A 15,817-nucleotide genomic window follows, 5' to 3' on the forward strand; every position below is an offset into this window, starting at 1 on the left:
CTATGGAAACAATGGAGTGTGCCTGCTGATTTGACTTGCACAATTACTACTCCGTGCACCCTTTTTTTTTTTTTTTAATAAATGTCTCTATTTTTGTACATTTTTATTTTGGCATGCATGGATACATCACTGTGAATGACATGAGTTGGTATTGTCCCCGCCTTGCTAATGTGGAAGTTCTGGATCTAGTTTATCTTGTGTGTTGTTTGTGTTATCCACTTTACTTGGTGAGCATGAAGAGTCTGTTATTTGAGCTGTTTAACCCCTTAAGAACGCAGGGCGTTCTATGCCGTTAAAACAGTGTAAAAGTAAATAATATATACTTAGATTATATCTGTATATAGATATAGATATAGACACACTCACACATACAGTCAGGTCCATAAATATTTGGACATCCACACAATTCTAATCTTTTTGGCTCTATACACCCACACAATGGGTTTGAAATGAAACAAAGATGTGCTTTAACTGCAGACTTTCAGCTTTAATTTGAGGGTATTTACATCCAAATCAGGTGAACGGTGTAGGAATTACAACAGTTTGTAAATGTGCCTTCCACTTTTTAAGGGACCAAAAGTAATGGGACAGATTAACAGTCATAAATCAAACTTTCACTTTTTAATACATGGTTGCAAATCCGTTGCAGTCAATTACAGCCTGAAGTCTGGAACGCATAGACATCACCAGACGCTGGGTTTCATCCCTGGTGATGCTCTGCCAGACCTCTACTGCAACTGTCTTCAGTTCCTGCTTGTTCTTGGGGCATTTTCCCTTCAGTTTTGTCTTCATCAAGGGAAATGCATGCTCAATCGGATTCAGGTCAGGTGATTGACTTGGCCATTGCATAATAATCCACTTCTTTCCCTTAAACTCTTTGGTTGCTTTTGCAGTATGCTTCGAGTCATTGTCCATCTGCACTGTGAAGTGCCGTCCAATGAGTTCTGAGGCATTTGGCTGAATATGAGCAGATAATATTGCCCGAAACACTTCAGAATTCATCCTGCTGCTTTTGTCAGCAGTCACATCATCAATAAATACGAGAACCAGTTCCATTGGCAGCCATACATGCCCACGCCATGACACTACCACCACCATGCTTCACTGATGAGGTGGTATGCTTTGGATCATGAGCAGTTCCTTTCCTTCTCCATACTCTTCTCTTCCCATCACTCTGGTACAAGTTGATCTTGGTCTCATCTGTCCATAGGATGTTGTTCCAGAACTGTGAAGGCTTTTTTAGATGTTTGGCAAACTTTAATCTGGCCTTCCTCTTTTTGAGGCTCACCAATGGTTTACATCTTGTGGTGAACCCTCTGTATTCACTCTGGTGAAGTCTTCTCTTGATTTGTTGACTTTGACACACATACACCTACCTCCTGGAGAGTGTTCTTGATCTGGCCAACTGTTGTGAAGGGCGTTTTCTTCACCAGAGAAATAATTCTTCGGTCATCCACCATAGTTGTTTTTTGTGGTCTTCCGGGTCTTTTGGTGTTGCTGAGCTCACCAATGCGTTCTTTCTTTTTAAGGTTGTTCCAAACAGTTGATTTGGCCACACCTAATGTTTTGCTATCTCTCTAATGGGTTTGTTTTGTTTTTTCAGCCTAATGATGGCTTGCTTCACTGTTGACAGCTCTTTGGATCTCATATTGAGAGTTGACAGCAACAGATTCCAAATGCAAATAGCACACTTGAAATGAACTCTGGACCTTTTATCTGCTCCTTGTAAATGGGATAATGAGGGAATAACACACACCTGGCCATGGAACAACTGAGCAGCCAATTGTCCCATTACTTTTGGTCCCTTGAAAAGTGGGAGGCACATATACAAACTGTTGTAATTCCTACACCGTTCACCTGACTTGGATGTAAATACCCTCAAATTAAAGCTGAAAGTCTGCAGTTAAAGCACATCGTTTTTCATTTCATTTTAAATCCATTGTGGTGGTGTATAGAGCCAAAAAGATTAGAATTGTGTCGATGTCCCAATATTTATGGACCTGGCTGAATATACACATACTGTCTGTGTATTTTAATATTAATATATATATCTCAAAGTACACGTACAATGATATTGACTAAATATATAATTATCTATATATATTAAACAAATCTGTAAATATCTTAAAAAATAAAATTACAAAAATAATAAATATATGCATGTGTAATTTCCTTCTAACTGTATTTTAAAATTAAAATTGTGCCAGTGTTTGTGACCAAGTGGCTGCTAAAAAAGACTGGACATACCCTATTTGCAATACCTTGGGTTGTCTACTTTTGCAAATGGTATGCCATCATGGGGGTAATTCTTATTCCTGGGCTACCACTCGGTCTCAAAGGCAACGTAACCAATCTGGCGAATTTTAATGTGAAAAAACTAAAAAAAAAAGTAACGCTATATTTGACCCTGTAACTTACCAAAACACTATAAAACCTGTACATAGGGGGTACTTTTTTACACGTGAGATATCGCTGAATACAAATGTGTATTTTATTGCAGTAAAAGCAAGCAGTATTATGACATTCACAGTTAAAATGTAACGTAGAATTAAAAAAATCTTATTTTCTCCCATGTTTTTATATTTTATTCATATTAAATTATGTTCCATACCTAAATATTTGATGTTAAATGAAAGCCCTGTTTTCCCTGAATAAAATGATCTCTAATAAGTGTGTGAATTTAATATGAAAGAGGTGAATTATGGTTGGACAGACGTATAGCGCAAATGACAGGTTTTGTTTTGATCACAACTTGTACATTTGGCTGCGGTCTTAAGGGGTTAAAGTTTTTTTTTTTTTTTTTTTTTTTTTACTATAGTTTGTTCTATTTTGTAGGTCGTTTATGTAAGTGTTAAGTAATGGCTTTTATTGGTCATTGTTTAAGTGCTTGGTTTCTGCCTAGTTATATACACTAGGTTTTTGCAGCAACCCATAACTGATAGTTGGCAAAGAACCTAGTTTTTCCTGTTTTAACGTCACACAATAGAAAACAATTAATGTAAGATATACATGTGGCAGAAGGCTGATCCTGATAGCTGGAAAACAATTTGGCCCATATCTCCTCTGTATTTCACAGACTGATGTGATCCGGTTTAGTCTCGTATCAAACCCTTAGCAAATTGTCAACAGCTTAGGTAAGGTGTAATGATCTATGCACATATTAGAAGTGAGGTTCTGCACAACATTCTCAGTTAAATGCTTTTTATTGTGTAATTCTGCTGCTGTTGAAAACAGCAACGCATTGGATTTGAATTCATGATTCACTTGATATATCAGACAATATCTGCTTTTAATATATGTATGTGAAATCCTGGATGGTTAAAAACGCAACTGACTAATGCTTTGGATTACCTTTTACTGTTTCTGTAGTTTGTTTTTATATATACGTAATTATGACTCTTTTTATTTTAGTGTGGAGACATAGATAGGCCTTAATGTCCAAATGATTCAATACTGTTAGATAATTTCCAAAGTATTTATCTACAAAAATTCCCATAGACCTCAATGGCGAATTCTGTTCATAACTCACTTAGAATTTTATTTTAACCGCATCAAATCATTCGGAAAGCTTATTAAATAGAGGCCATAATGTTTATAATATCTTAAAATGTTCTGTAAACTGTCTTACTACAGCAATTTCGCATACCATACTTACTGCTTTCTTTTTTCCCCCTCCTTTCTTTAGTGTTTAGTGTCCGTGATGAGCGATGGGGTATGATGTAACACGTTTCCAGGGTGATGTGGATGAAGATCTCATCTGCCCCATCTGCAGTGGGGTCCTGGAGGAGCCGGTGCAAGTGAGTAAAATACATCCCTGTTTGCACTGCTATAGACTATTAAAGGAACACTGAGGAAGTATTTCTTTTTAGACGCAAAACACGTTCTGTTCGCTGACGGTTTATTGTTCTTAGTGGTACTCTTCCCCTCTCCCCCTTTCTGTTTTGCCTGTGTTTCAATCTCACTCCCCTTACACTTATATTTCTCTCTGTACTTTGCCTTGTGTATAACGTCTTCTTACAGTAAATAAGCAATTGCAAGAAAGTTCCTGCTGATTTCCTTGGATATCTTAATGTGTGCAGTTAAACTCCTTTTTATCTTTGTTGGCTGAATCATTTTCCCTTTCTTACTTGCAGTTTATAATAGGGATAGGCCGATAATAGGTTCGGCCGATATTCCGGATTTTGGCAAATATAGGTATTGGCCACTATTGATACCGATAATGTGAAAGGCACGTCCATAAGGCGGCACAGGGGGCTGTCTTAAGGCGCACCAGCTCTAGGGGCGCAAGAATCGAGTTACTTGCAGGGAGGAAGAGCACAGCGCTCCCCAGTCACTAAGTGTAGCGTGGCTCTGTTTCTCACTGAGCGAGCACATCCTGTCAGTCCAGCCGGGTACAGGAAACGGAAGCTCCTGTAACGCGTTCCACGCTACAAGAGATAATGAGGCACACCATGGAGGGGGGAGGGGAGAGGACCATTAAGGGACAGGGAAGGGAGAGGTACACTAAGGAACAGGAAAGGGAGGGGAGAGGTACACTAAATATTCTTGAAAACAAAAAAAATCTGACTGGCATGTATATTTTGTGCATTTACCACACAAAAAATAAAATAAAGGTTATTGGTAAGTTATCGGCTATCTGCCTAAAAGTTTAGATTATTGGCATCGGTATCTGCTCTAAAAAAAAATAAAAAAAAATCGGTCAATCCCTAGTTCATAATAAATTTAAAGTGTCCAAATTTTCTTCTACTTTTTCCATTAAGCTGAAGTGATTTTTATGTATAGATTGTCCCATTAGTTGAATATGCTTAAAGGGACACTATAGTAACCAGAACAACTACAGCTTAATGTAGTTTTTCTTGTGTCTATAACCTTTCCCTGCAGGCATTTTTATGTAAACGCTGCTTTTTTAGAGAAAAAGCAGTGTTTACTTTACTGCCTAGGGCATGGGTAGGTAACCTTTGGCCCTCCAGATGTTGTGGACTAAATCTTCCAAAATTCTTACTGCTATAATACTGACAAAGCGTCATGGGAGGTGTAGTCCAATACATCTGGAGTGCTAAAGGTTGCCTACCTCTGGCCTAGGGATACCTCTAGTGGCAGTCACTCACACTGCCATTAGAGGAGCTTCCTCTGTCAGTGATGCACAGTGTGCTGCACTAACAATCAGCATCTCCATGCTCTTGTGTAGAGGCACTGAAAGCTTCTCATAGAGGAGCATTGATTCAATGCATCTCTATAAGGAGATGCTGATTGGCCAAGCCAGCAGCCCCGTACGGCGCTGGAATACAAGGAAGTTTATTACCTTTTGAAGAGTGCCAAGCACCTAAACTATGTTTAACACTGAGATACTTTGCCACTTTCTTTTACATCAAAATCACATTTAGGTTTCTCAACCCACTGCACTTGGTTTTTGTGTGTGACGGTTTATTGTTCTTAGTGGTACTCTTCCCCTCTCCCCCTTTCTGTTTTGCCTGTGTTTCAATCTCACTCCCCTTACACTTATATTTCTCTCTGTACTTTGCCTTGTGTATAACGTCTTCTTACAGTAAATAAGCAATTGCAAGAAAGTTCCTGCTGATTTCCTTGGATATCTTAATGTGTGCAGTTAAACTCCTTTTTATCTTTGTTGGCTGAATCATTTTCCCTTTCTTACTTGCAGTTTATAATAGGGATAGGCCGATAATAGGTTCGGCCGATATTCCGGATTTTGGCAAATATAGGTATTGGCCACTATTGATACCGATAATGTGAAAGGCACGTCCATAAGGCGGCACAGGGGGCTGTCTTAAGGCGCACCAGCTCTAGGGGCGCAAGAATCGAGTTACTTGCAGGGAGGAAGAGCACAGCGCTCCCCAGTCACTAAGTGTAGCGTGGCTCTGTTTCTCACTGAGCGAGCACATCCTGTCAGTCCAGCCGGGTACAGGAAACGGAAGCTCCTGTAACGCGTTCCACGCTACAAGAGATAATGAGGCACACCATGGAGGGGGGAGGGGAGAGGACCATTAAGGGACAGGGAAGGGAGAGGTACACTAAGGAACAGGAAAGGGAGGGGAGAGGTACACTAAATATTCTTGAAAACAAAAAAAATCTGACTGGCATGTATATTTTGTGCATTTACCACACAAAAAATAAAATAAAGGTTATTGGTAAGTTATCGGCTATCTGCCTAAAAGTTTAGATTATTGGCATCGGTATCTGCTCTAAAAAAAAATAAAAAAAAATCGGTCAATCCCTAGTTCATAATAAATTTAAAGTGTCCAAATTTTCTTCTACTTTTTCCATTAAGCTGAAGTGATTTTTATGTATAGATTGTCCCATTAGTTGAATATGCTTAAAGGGACACTATAGTAACCAGAACAACTACAGCTTAATGTAGTTTTTCTTGTGTCTATAACCTTTCCCTGCAGGCATTTTTATGTAAACGCTGCTTTTTTAGAGAAAAAGCAGTGTTTACTTTACTGCCTAGGGCATGGGTAGGTAACCTTTGGCCCTCCAGATGTTGTGGACTAAATCTTCCAAAATTCTTACTGCTATAATACTGACAAAGCGTCATGGGAGGTGTAGTCCAATACATCTGGAGTGCTAAAGGTTGCCTACCTCTGGCCTAGGGATACCTCTAGTGGCAGTCACTCACACTGCCATTAGAGGAGCTTCCTCTGTCAGTGATGCACAGTGTGCTGCACTAACAATCAGCATCTCCATGCTCTTGTGTAGAGGCACTGAAAGCTTCTCATAGAGGAGCATTGATTCAATGCATCTCTATAAGGAGATGCTGATTGGCCAAGCCAGCAGCCCCGTACGGCGCTGGAATACAAGGAAGTTTATTACCTTTTGAAGAGTGCCAAGCACCTAAACTATGTTTAACACTGAGATACTTTGCCACTTTCTTTTACATCAAAATCACATTTAGGTTTCTCAACCCACTGCACTTGGTTTTTGTGTGTGTTTTAAAACATTTTTTTTAATGTATGTTTGTCTGGCGTTTATTTTATCATGCTGAACTTTTTATAATCTACACAATTTATATACACTTTTAAACAACCCGTTAAGTTAGTGTTACCATTGGACTCAAATGCCTACTGGGATCTTTCTGTGTAGCTGTGACATATCCTCTGATATTAAAATGCTGGCTCTCAGATTGTTGTTGCCACACAAGATTTGTGGAATCTTAGACACCAACTATAGAGGCCAAGCTTCTGCCTGCAATGCCCAACTTCTAGCATTGTCATACATAGACTGCTGTTAAGTTGTCATCCTCTACTTGGAGCACTTGTGTAGTTAGTCATTCATCTATATCTCATGAGTCACAGCAGCAAACATGTGGACCTAGCCGCTCCGTGTACATGTTTCAGTCTACCCTGCAGCTAATGCCTGGATATATTGAATGGGACTCTATGTCCTTCCCCATGGTAGGTCCCAAAATGTTTGTGTACCATAAGATAATACATAGAAAAACATCACAAACAAAACAATATGTTGTGGTGCAGATCTTTTTTTTTTTTTTTGTAATCCAATATCATTAGTAATATAATTTTTAAAAATGACACGCAGGTTCTTAGAAATAAGCAATTAGCATTTTACAGGCAGGGCCAATACATGATATACTGAAGTAAGTTCGGACTCGCAGGTCCAACAGTAGACCGTGATGACATAATGTGCAAAACCTAAAGAAGAACAAAGTAATAAACAAAAGCCGTACACAATAATTTTAAACCCTAATTGAACAAACTGGTTATAGAGAGCAAACGAGCTTAGAAGGTAGCCACATTTCCTTCACCTCTAAGTTTAGAAAGTGGTATTTGACAGATATTGACATCACACCTGTATCTCTCAATGTCTGCCTGCTGAGTTTCAGAGGATAAACACTCTTCTATAAATACAAGGCCACCTCAATGGGCGTATTGTAGATTCTATTACTTTGCAAATAACTAACTCTGAAATACCCCCAGAAATAAGTTATTTGCAAAGTTATAGAATCTTCACTACATATTGTTTTATTTGTGACTTTTATTTCTATGAATTATCTTCTGGTACACAATTTATATTAAACTTATTGTATCCTGAACAGCTTTAGTGGAAAGCTGGCAGATGAGCTACAACTGCAGGGTTATATACAAAGTACTGAGCTTCCCTAAAGAGAATATGAGCTAAATGGGCATTTGAAGCCCATGGTGGAACATTTACACTGGTGTCCAAATTGGGACATCGAAGGTTGACTGTTAATCCAGCAATACATTATGGATAGAGAAGCATTGTTGGAATTGTAATAGCATGAAGGGCTGACTTTGGAAATATTGTGTGCTGTGGGCAAAACTATAGCGGCAATGAAAATGTACAGTTGTACACTTGGGTGTTTTTGTGACGTTTAACTGATCAGAACAGAAGAACTACTTTTAGGCGTCACTATTTTTGTCAACTCCGAATTGTGAGTGGAAAATGTAATAAAATAATTCTGTATATTAGCATAAAATCAATCATTTTCATACCATGCACATGGGTTTCAGGGGCTAGAATGTGAAGTGTCCAGGTTTGTCTTTCAGACTTTTTATCTGTACATTACTCTGTCACTTGCTTATACCAGCAAACTATATAGAAAATGATCCTGCTCACACATGTTAGTGCTGGCATTATATCTTTATCTATATCGAACACATTTTATTACATTTGAGAATTGAGAATATATGAATTCTTAAATCTAATAAATATGTATATAAAAACACTGAAAAAATATATATTTTTTCCAGGTTTTTACACCAAACAAATGTGGTAGACAGTCTTAATTCATCTGTGTATAAAGATTAAGTAGCTAGCTATATAATCACAACAACATTACTAAAACAGAGTTCTTATAATTGGGTTAGAGAGAGTAGATGGTAAGTCCAGGATGTTTTGCAAGACTTGAGGCACACAAGGTATGATGGTACTTATAGTCTAACAGTGGGAGCTCTGTTATTGGTAAAACCTGTTTTTGAAATACACTATATGGACAAAAGTATTGGGGCACACCTCTTAATTATTGAGTTCAGGTGTTTCATTTATACCGATTGCAACAGTTGTATTTAACGCCGTTACGGCGTTCCATGCCGTCGCGCTTTAAATGGGCTTTAAAGCCGTTGCGGCGGCATGGAACGCTGTAACGGTTTAAGCCCCCAGGAGCCAGCAACTACTCACCTCCGCCGCGATCCTCTTCTGGGCAAATGAGGCCCCCGGGGGCCATGTGATCGCTCTCAAAGAGCGATCACATGGCCCCCTATAGCTGGCTATGGATCTGCCAGCAGGGGGACTGTTTGAAATATCAGACAGTCCCCCTGCTGGTAGGAGGTGTAAAAAAAATAAAATAAACATGTTTAAAAATAAATTAAATATATTTTAATATATATATAATATGTATATATATTATATATATATATATAATATATATACATATTATATATATGTAACGTCATGCAAAGTGTATTTTAATATTAATATAAGTATATAAATTAATATTAAAATACACTTAGAATGACGTTACATATATATAATATGTATATATATTATATATATAATGTACATATATATATTATATATAAATACGTATAATTAAAATAATAAATAAATAAAATAATAAAATAAATAAATAAAATATTGAAACAAAATTTAATATAAATTATATATGCATATGTAATTTCATTCTAACTGTATTTTGTTATTAATATATATATATATCGGTAACAAAATACACTTAGAATGACATTCTATATATATCTATCTATGTATAAAATACAAATAACCGCAAATATATATATATATATATATAGATAAATACATATAATTACATAAAAGATTACATTAGTATACACGTAGAATTTAAATACCTATAAATGCATATATATTAAAATTCTACGTGTATATTTAAATAATCTTTTAATGTAATTATGTGATTTGATTAATTAAAATTTGATTGACATGCCTGACAACACAGGGAGAAAGTGCAGAGAATTTAATTCGCAAGCACTATATTTGACCCTGTAACTCTCCAAGACACCATAAAACCTGTACATAGGGGGTACTGTTTTACTCGGGAGACTTCACTGAACTCAAATATTAGTGTTTCAAACTGGTAAATTGTATTACAACAATGATATTTTAAGTAAAAGTGACGTTTTTCGCATTTTTTACAAGCGAACGGCACTTTTATGGTCTATATTATTGTTGTAATATGTTTTACGGTTTTAAAACACTAATATTTGTGTTTAGTGAAGTCTCCCGAGAATAACAGTACCCCCCATGTACAGGTTTTATGGTGTTTTGGAAAGTTAGAGAGTCACATATAAGGCTTGCATTTCATTTTTTTCACATTGAAATTTGCTAGATTGGTTATGTTGCCTTTGAGAGCGTATGGTAGCCCAGGATTGAGAATTACCCCCATGATGGCATACCATTTGCAAAAGTAGACAACCCGAGGTATTGCAAGTGGGGTATGTCCAGTCTTTTATAGTAGCCACTTAGTCACAAACACTGGCCAAATATTAGTTTTTTGCTTTTTTCACACAAAAACAAATATGAACGCTAATTTTGGCCAGTGTTTGTGACTAAGTGGCTACTAAAAAAGACTAAACATACCCCACTTTCAATACCTTGGCTTGTCTAATTTTTCAAATGGTATGCCATTATGGGGGTAATTCTCTTTCCTGGGCTACCACACCGTCTCAAAGGTAACATTACTAATCTGGAAAATTTCAATTTGAAAATGGAACGTTCTATATTTGACCCTGTAACTTTCCAAAACACCATAAAACCTGTTAATGGGGGGTACTGTTGTACTCGTGAGACATCGCTGATTACAAATATGTGCATTTTTTTGCAGTAAAACCTAACAGTATTATGACATTCACAGCTAAAATGGCAGACGGAAATACAAATTTAATAATCTTATTTAATTCTCAAATTTAATAATCTTATTTTCTCACCTTTTTTTTTATTTTATTCATAATAAATTATGTTCCATATATGAATAGTTAATGATAGATTAAAGCCCTGTTTCTCCTGAACAAAATGATATATAATAAGTGTGGGTGCATATAATTTGAAAGAGGGGAACTACGGTTGAACAGACATATAGCGCAAATTCCAGTTTTTGTTTACGTTTTGTTTTGATCAGAACGTGCACTATTGACTCCGTCCTGAAGGGGATAATAAAGCACATAGCCATGCAGTCTGCATTTACAAACATTTGTGAAAAAATGGGTCATAGATGTAATCCAATAGAAAGCAGCGACATTTTCCTGAACATAGACTTACTGGATACCGCACTCACCAAGTAAGCCAAGTGCTCTGAAACCAGGGCTGGCCAGGCCTCCCTTCCAAGATATGCAGAATAAATAACGGTTCAAATACTTGATAAATACCTGATAGGGTTGAAACGTTGCTGTTTTTTCCCCAATAAAGCTGCTATTTTTTTGTTATCCTGGAGTGCCTATGATACCGGAGAAACTGACGGAAGCCAAGCACAGAGAGATGGACACAGGTTTCTTCAGGAAGGAAGAGATTCTTTATTGGATCACCGATCGGGACTCAGAGGGACTAGCGTCACCAAAATACAGCAAAGTCTGAGTACTGAATACATAGAGTACATTCCTTATATAGCACTGTAGCTCCTCCCACAATTAACTACACCCACACATACCCTTAACCTATTTAATAAATAGAGTCTAAACTCATCCATCCGGTCTAACCACGTGGCTCATCTGATACAAAGGAGAGGGACGCGTAATTCCAGTTCTTACATTCCTGCACCTGGTCAGTACAGTGATAACAGTATCTTAGCTACGTGTAATTAACTGATACTACAAACACATATACATACATATGCCTTGTGGCAATCTTAGCCTGCTAAACTTGTATTTTACTGGAATTACATCACATTCCCCCCTTTGATGCCTCTGATATTTCACAATTACTTGAGGCATCACTTAACCTTGGTTTGCATATACCTCAGGTTACCATGAACCAGACCAGACTTATCTTATGATGTGAATCTTTTAACACTCATCTTCCTGCATTGGTTCTCCCTGATTTAAAGCCTCATATTTATATATGGCCATTATCTGTGCAGCAGCCTTCCTCTCTGCTATACTTCCTATCAGGCTTTGCACAGACCTAACTACTAAGGGTATAAGACACGGTAGGAGTAGACACAACAGTAAAATCAGTAGGACTCCACCTACCACTGCCTTAAGCCCTCCAAACCACTCATACCAGCTACCAAACCAACTACTTGGATTGTACCCTTTCCATACCTGAGTAGGCACATGCACTAGTTTAACCATATGGCTAGTAAGCTCAGCTATTGCTTGCCCTTCGTCATCTATTTGAAGACAGCAATTGCTCAGGTTAAACTTCCCACATACACCTCCCTCTACTGCCAAAAGGTAATCCAAGGCTAATCTATTCTGGTACACTGCTGTCCTCATCCTGGTATTATGCTTCGCTAGAAGATTGAGTGCTTGTGAGGTCTCATTAGTAATAATCTCAACCACCGCCTGTAATCTTATAATACGGTTGAGCATATAAATAGGGGTTCTATAACCAAAGGTACCATCTTCTGCCCACGTGGCTGGCCCATAATAATCTATGATACGCTGGGGAGGCCATTCATTATCTTCCCAGGTGCCTATCTCTAAGGGTCCCCTTTTCTTCCTATGATTCACATCATACACTTTAACACCTAAAGTCTCACCTGTTTCAATCGGTAACAAGAAGAAGGATGGTTTGAGCATACCCAACACACATGCCCCTTCCCAGTCCTGTGGCAACTCCGAATAGGCTTTCTTACCACAGATCCAGTACAAATTTGCTGGGGCTCTCCAGGTAGATGTGATGGATAAATCAAACCACACATCCTTTAAACTGGCATATCTAGCAAACGGGTTAGATGGTTCTGAGACATTTGAAGCCGACCACCAAGTTGTATTTTTAGTATCATCATCATAAGCTTTTTGCCCTAGACAAGTTAATTCTCCTACAGAAGTATTATACATTATTCCTTTCCTTGCTATGCAAACATAACCTATGATGGAGGTCTTTAATCTCCACTCAGATTTACCTCTAACACTCAAATGATAATCGGCTTGTGTAGATATTAGTTGGTCAACTGCCTCAGAACCGGACATTACCTCCTTTGCTTCCCAAGGCCATTGGTCTCCCATGTTAGTACCTCCACACACATAGCAGTTGGTAACATTAAGACTACCGGCAATACTTTCAGCTAGGTCAATGAACAGGTTTTTAGCGTTATGGGGGATCTTATTATCTATACTCATCTCTTCATAAAAGGAATGGTATACTTGATGAGTCTGGGAGGATACCGTATCAGTCTCTATTCCTATAAACAATAATGTCCCAGGATCTAAACCCGTCCCGTATATCTGAAACCCAAATAAATTTCCATACTTATCTAGGAACTTGTCGGGGTTATTAATAAGTATATGGACTGGGTTGCATTCCATAGACTTACAATAAGGGCTAGTCGGCAACTTAGTCACTATCATGTCTTTATCTACTGTCTGTCCCCAAGTCGCCCACCCCACACAAGACCAATATGGGCAAAAGTTATAGTCTTTATTTGGGCATCTAGGACTTACATATTTATTTTTACTACTGGGACAAATATATTTATCATTAGACCCATACGTCCTCTCCCATCTAAGATCCCCACATACATTCCACGGTTTTCTACCACTTGATATCGCCTTACATGCATCAAATAGCAGAACACCCGAAGAATATACGGATTCTAACACCGTCTTATTAATTAGGGTCCCCTGAGGATCTCCATTCCTGAGAGTCAACCAAATTGTACGAGGTTGATACTCTGGACTGAAGCACTTAGGTTCTCCTACTCCTAAATGGCACACACTATAGTCTATATTTAGGTATCTACATTTTGATACCTCTCCTTTACATTCGTATTGTGAATGCCAAATTAGGGTTTGGGAAATATGGTTACCTGTTCTCGTAGTCTTAATGCATACCTCACAGCTAGGAGTGTCGGTACCTCTACCTTCCTGAATATAAAAACACATATAAATAAACACAATCAAAAGCACATCTTTCGCCGTCATCCTCAGTCTTCGTCCGTGCGATGGAACCTCAGCTTCCAGGATGTGAGGGCTGCAGGGAATGGAGTTCTGCTCGTCTTCACAGGTGTCCCTTCGAGACTTTCCTGGCTTATACACTATGTGTTGGTAAGCGGACAGGCTTTATTATGGCCTTCTCACTCACACCTGTAACAATAAAATTTGTAATCCACAATAATTCCTCGTTACTCCGACTGAGTAGTGCGTTTCAACCGGATCTTGCAGGGATTCTCTGGATCTGCTGTAATTTGCCAAGAATCGACTGCTGCTGGTTTAACCCTGGAGTGATGTATCCACGGAGTTACTTCGGCTACTTTTATCGCTGTAGGGGTAGACAAAAGAACAACATAAGGACCTCTCCACTTGGGCCCTAACGGTACATTATTCCACTCTTTAATCCACACTTGGTCTCCTGGATGATAACTATGAACAGGGGGATAAATATTCACAGGTAATCTATCTTGTACCCATTTCTGTACCTCCTCCATAGTCTTACCCAACTCTACAACCTGCTGCCGGGTAATTCCTTCTCCCAACTGACTCAAGTCCCCCCTTAAGTTACCAAGTACGGGAGGTGGTCGCCCATACATGATTTCAAAAGGAGAGAGGCCCATCCTTCTGGTAGGGGTACTGCGGATTCGCAATAAAGCTATGGGTAAGCGAACGTTCCACTTAAGTTGGGTTTCCTGACACATTTTAGCCAACTGGTTCTTTATAGTTCTATTCATTCTCTCTACCTTACCAGAACTCTGGGGTCTATATGCAGTATGAAGCCTCCACTTTATACCAAGCATATGAGTCAGTTGTTGTAGGCACTGATGAACAAAAGCTGGACCATTGTCCGATCCTATAGAACAGGGTAGTCCATATCGGGGTATTATTTCTCGTAGCAGGAATCTCACAACTTCTCCTGCTTTCTCTGTACGAGTAGGACATGCTTCTACCCAACCTGAATAGGTGCACACAATTACCAACAGGTAACGATGTCCACCCGATTTAGGCATTACTGTAAAGTCTATTTGTAGATCGGACATGGGGAGTCCCCCCATAAACTGGACTCCTGGTGGCTTTACTGGTCCTTGTCTTGCATTATTCTTAGCACACGTTACACATCTGCGTACAATGGCCTGAGTCAAGTTGGACAATCTTGGTATGTAGAAATGTTTCCTGAGAGATTCTTCTGTACTGTCTCTCCCAGAATGTGTCCCATTATGATAGTTCTGGACAATTTCTACTGCTAGTGATGCTGGTATAACTATTCTTCCATCTTCTAGCTGATACCACTTGTTCTCCAAATACTTTCCCGGTTCAGTCTTTAACCACTCCTCTTCTTGAGCTGTATAAACTGGAGTCCATTGGGACAGTGGAGTTGGTATAAGAGCAGCTATATGCCCCACATACTCCTGTCTTCCTGATTCAGCAGCACGCTTAGCTGCACTATCTGCCATCCGATTTCCCTTGGTTACATCACCATCTCCTCTCAGATGCGCTCGACAATGTATGATACCGACTTCTTTCGGCTCCCACACTGCTTCCAATAGTTGTAGGATTTCAGCTGCGTATTTGATTTCTTTGCCTTCTGAATTCAGTAGTCCTCTTTCTTTATACAAAGCTCCGTGGGCATGAGTGGTTAAAAACGCATACTTAGAGTCCGTATAGATATTTACTCTTAAACCTTCAGCCAATTGTAACGCTCG

At 38.7% G+C, this 15,817-nt stretch overlaps 1 protein-coding gene across 1 annotated transcript in view; it reads left to right on the forward strand.

Moving 5' to 3' along the window:
• The window catches only part of RNF41 (ring finger protein 41), a 113,647-nt gene that overhangs the window by 65,866 nt on the left and 31,964 nt on the right, over positions 1-15,817 (forward strand). The window contains exon 2 of the mRNA XM_063426815.1: positions 3,686-3,797. Within this exon, the coding sequence (XP_063282885.1) occupies positions 3,708-3,797 (90 nt within the window). The 5' untranslated portion in view covers positions 3,686-3,707. The remainder of the gene's footprint in view (positions 1-3,685; positions 3,798-15,817) is intronic.

This window comes from Pelobates fuscus, chromosome 1, assembly GCF_036172605.1.
Source record: "Pelobates fuscus isolate aPelFus1 chromosome 1, aPelFus1.pri, whole genome shotgun sequence".
Lineage (NCBI taxonomy): Eukaryota > Metazoa > Chordata > Amphibia > Anura > Pelobatidae > Pelobates > Pelobates fuscus.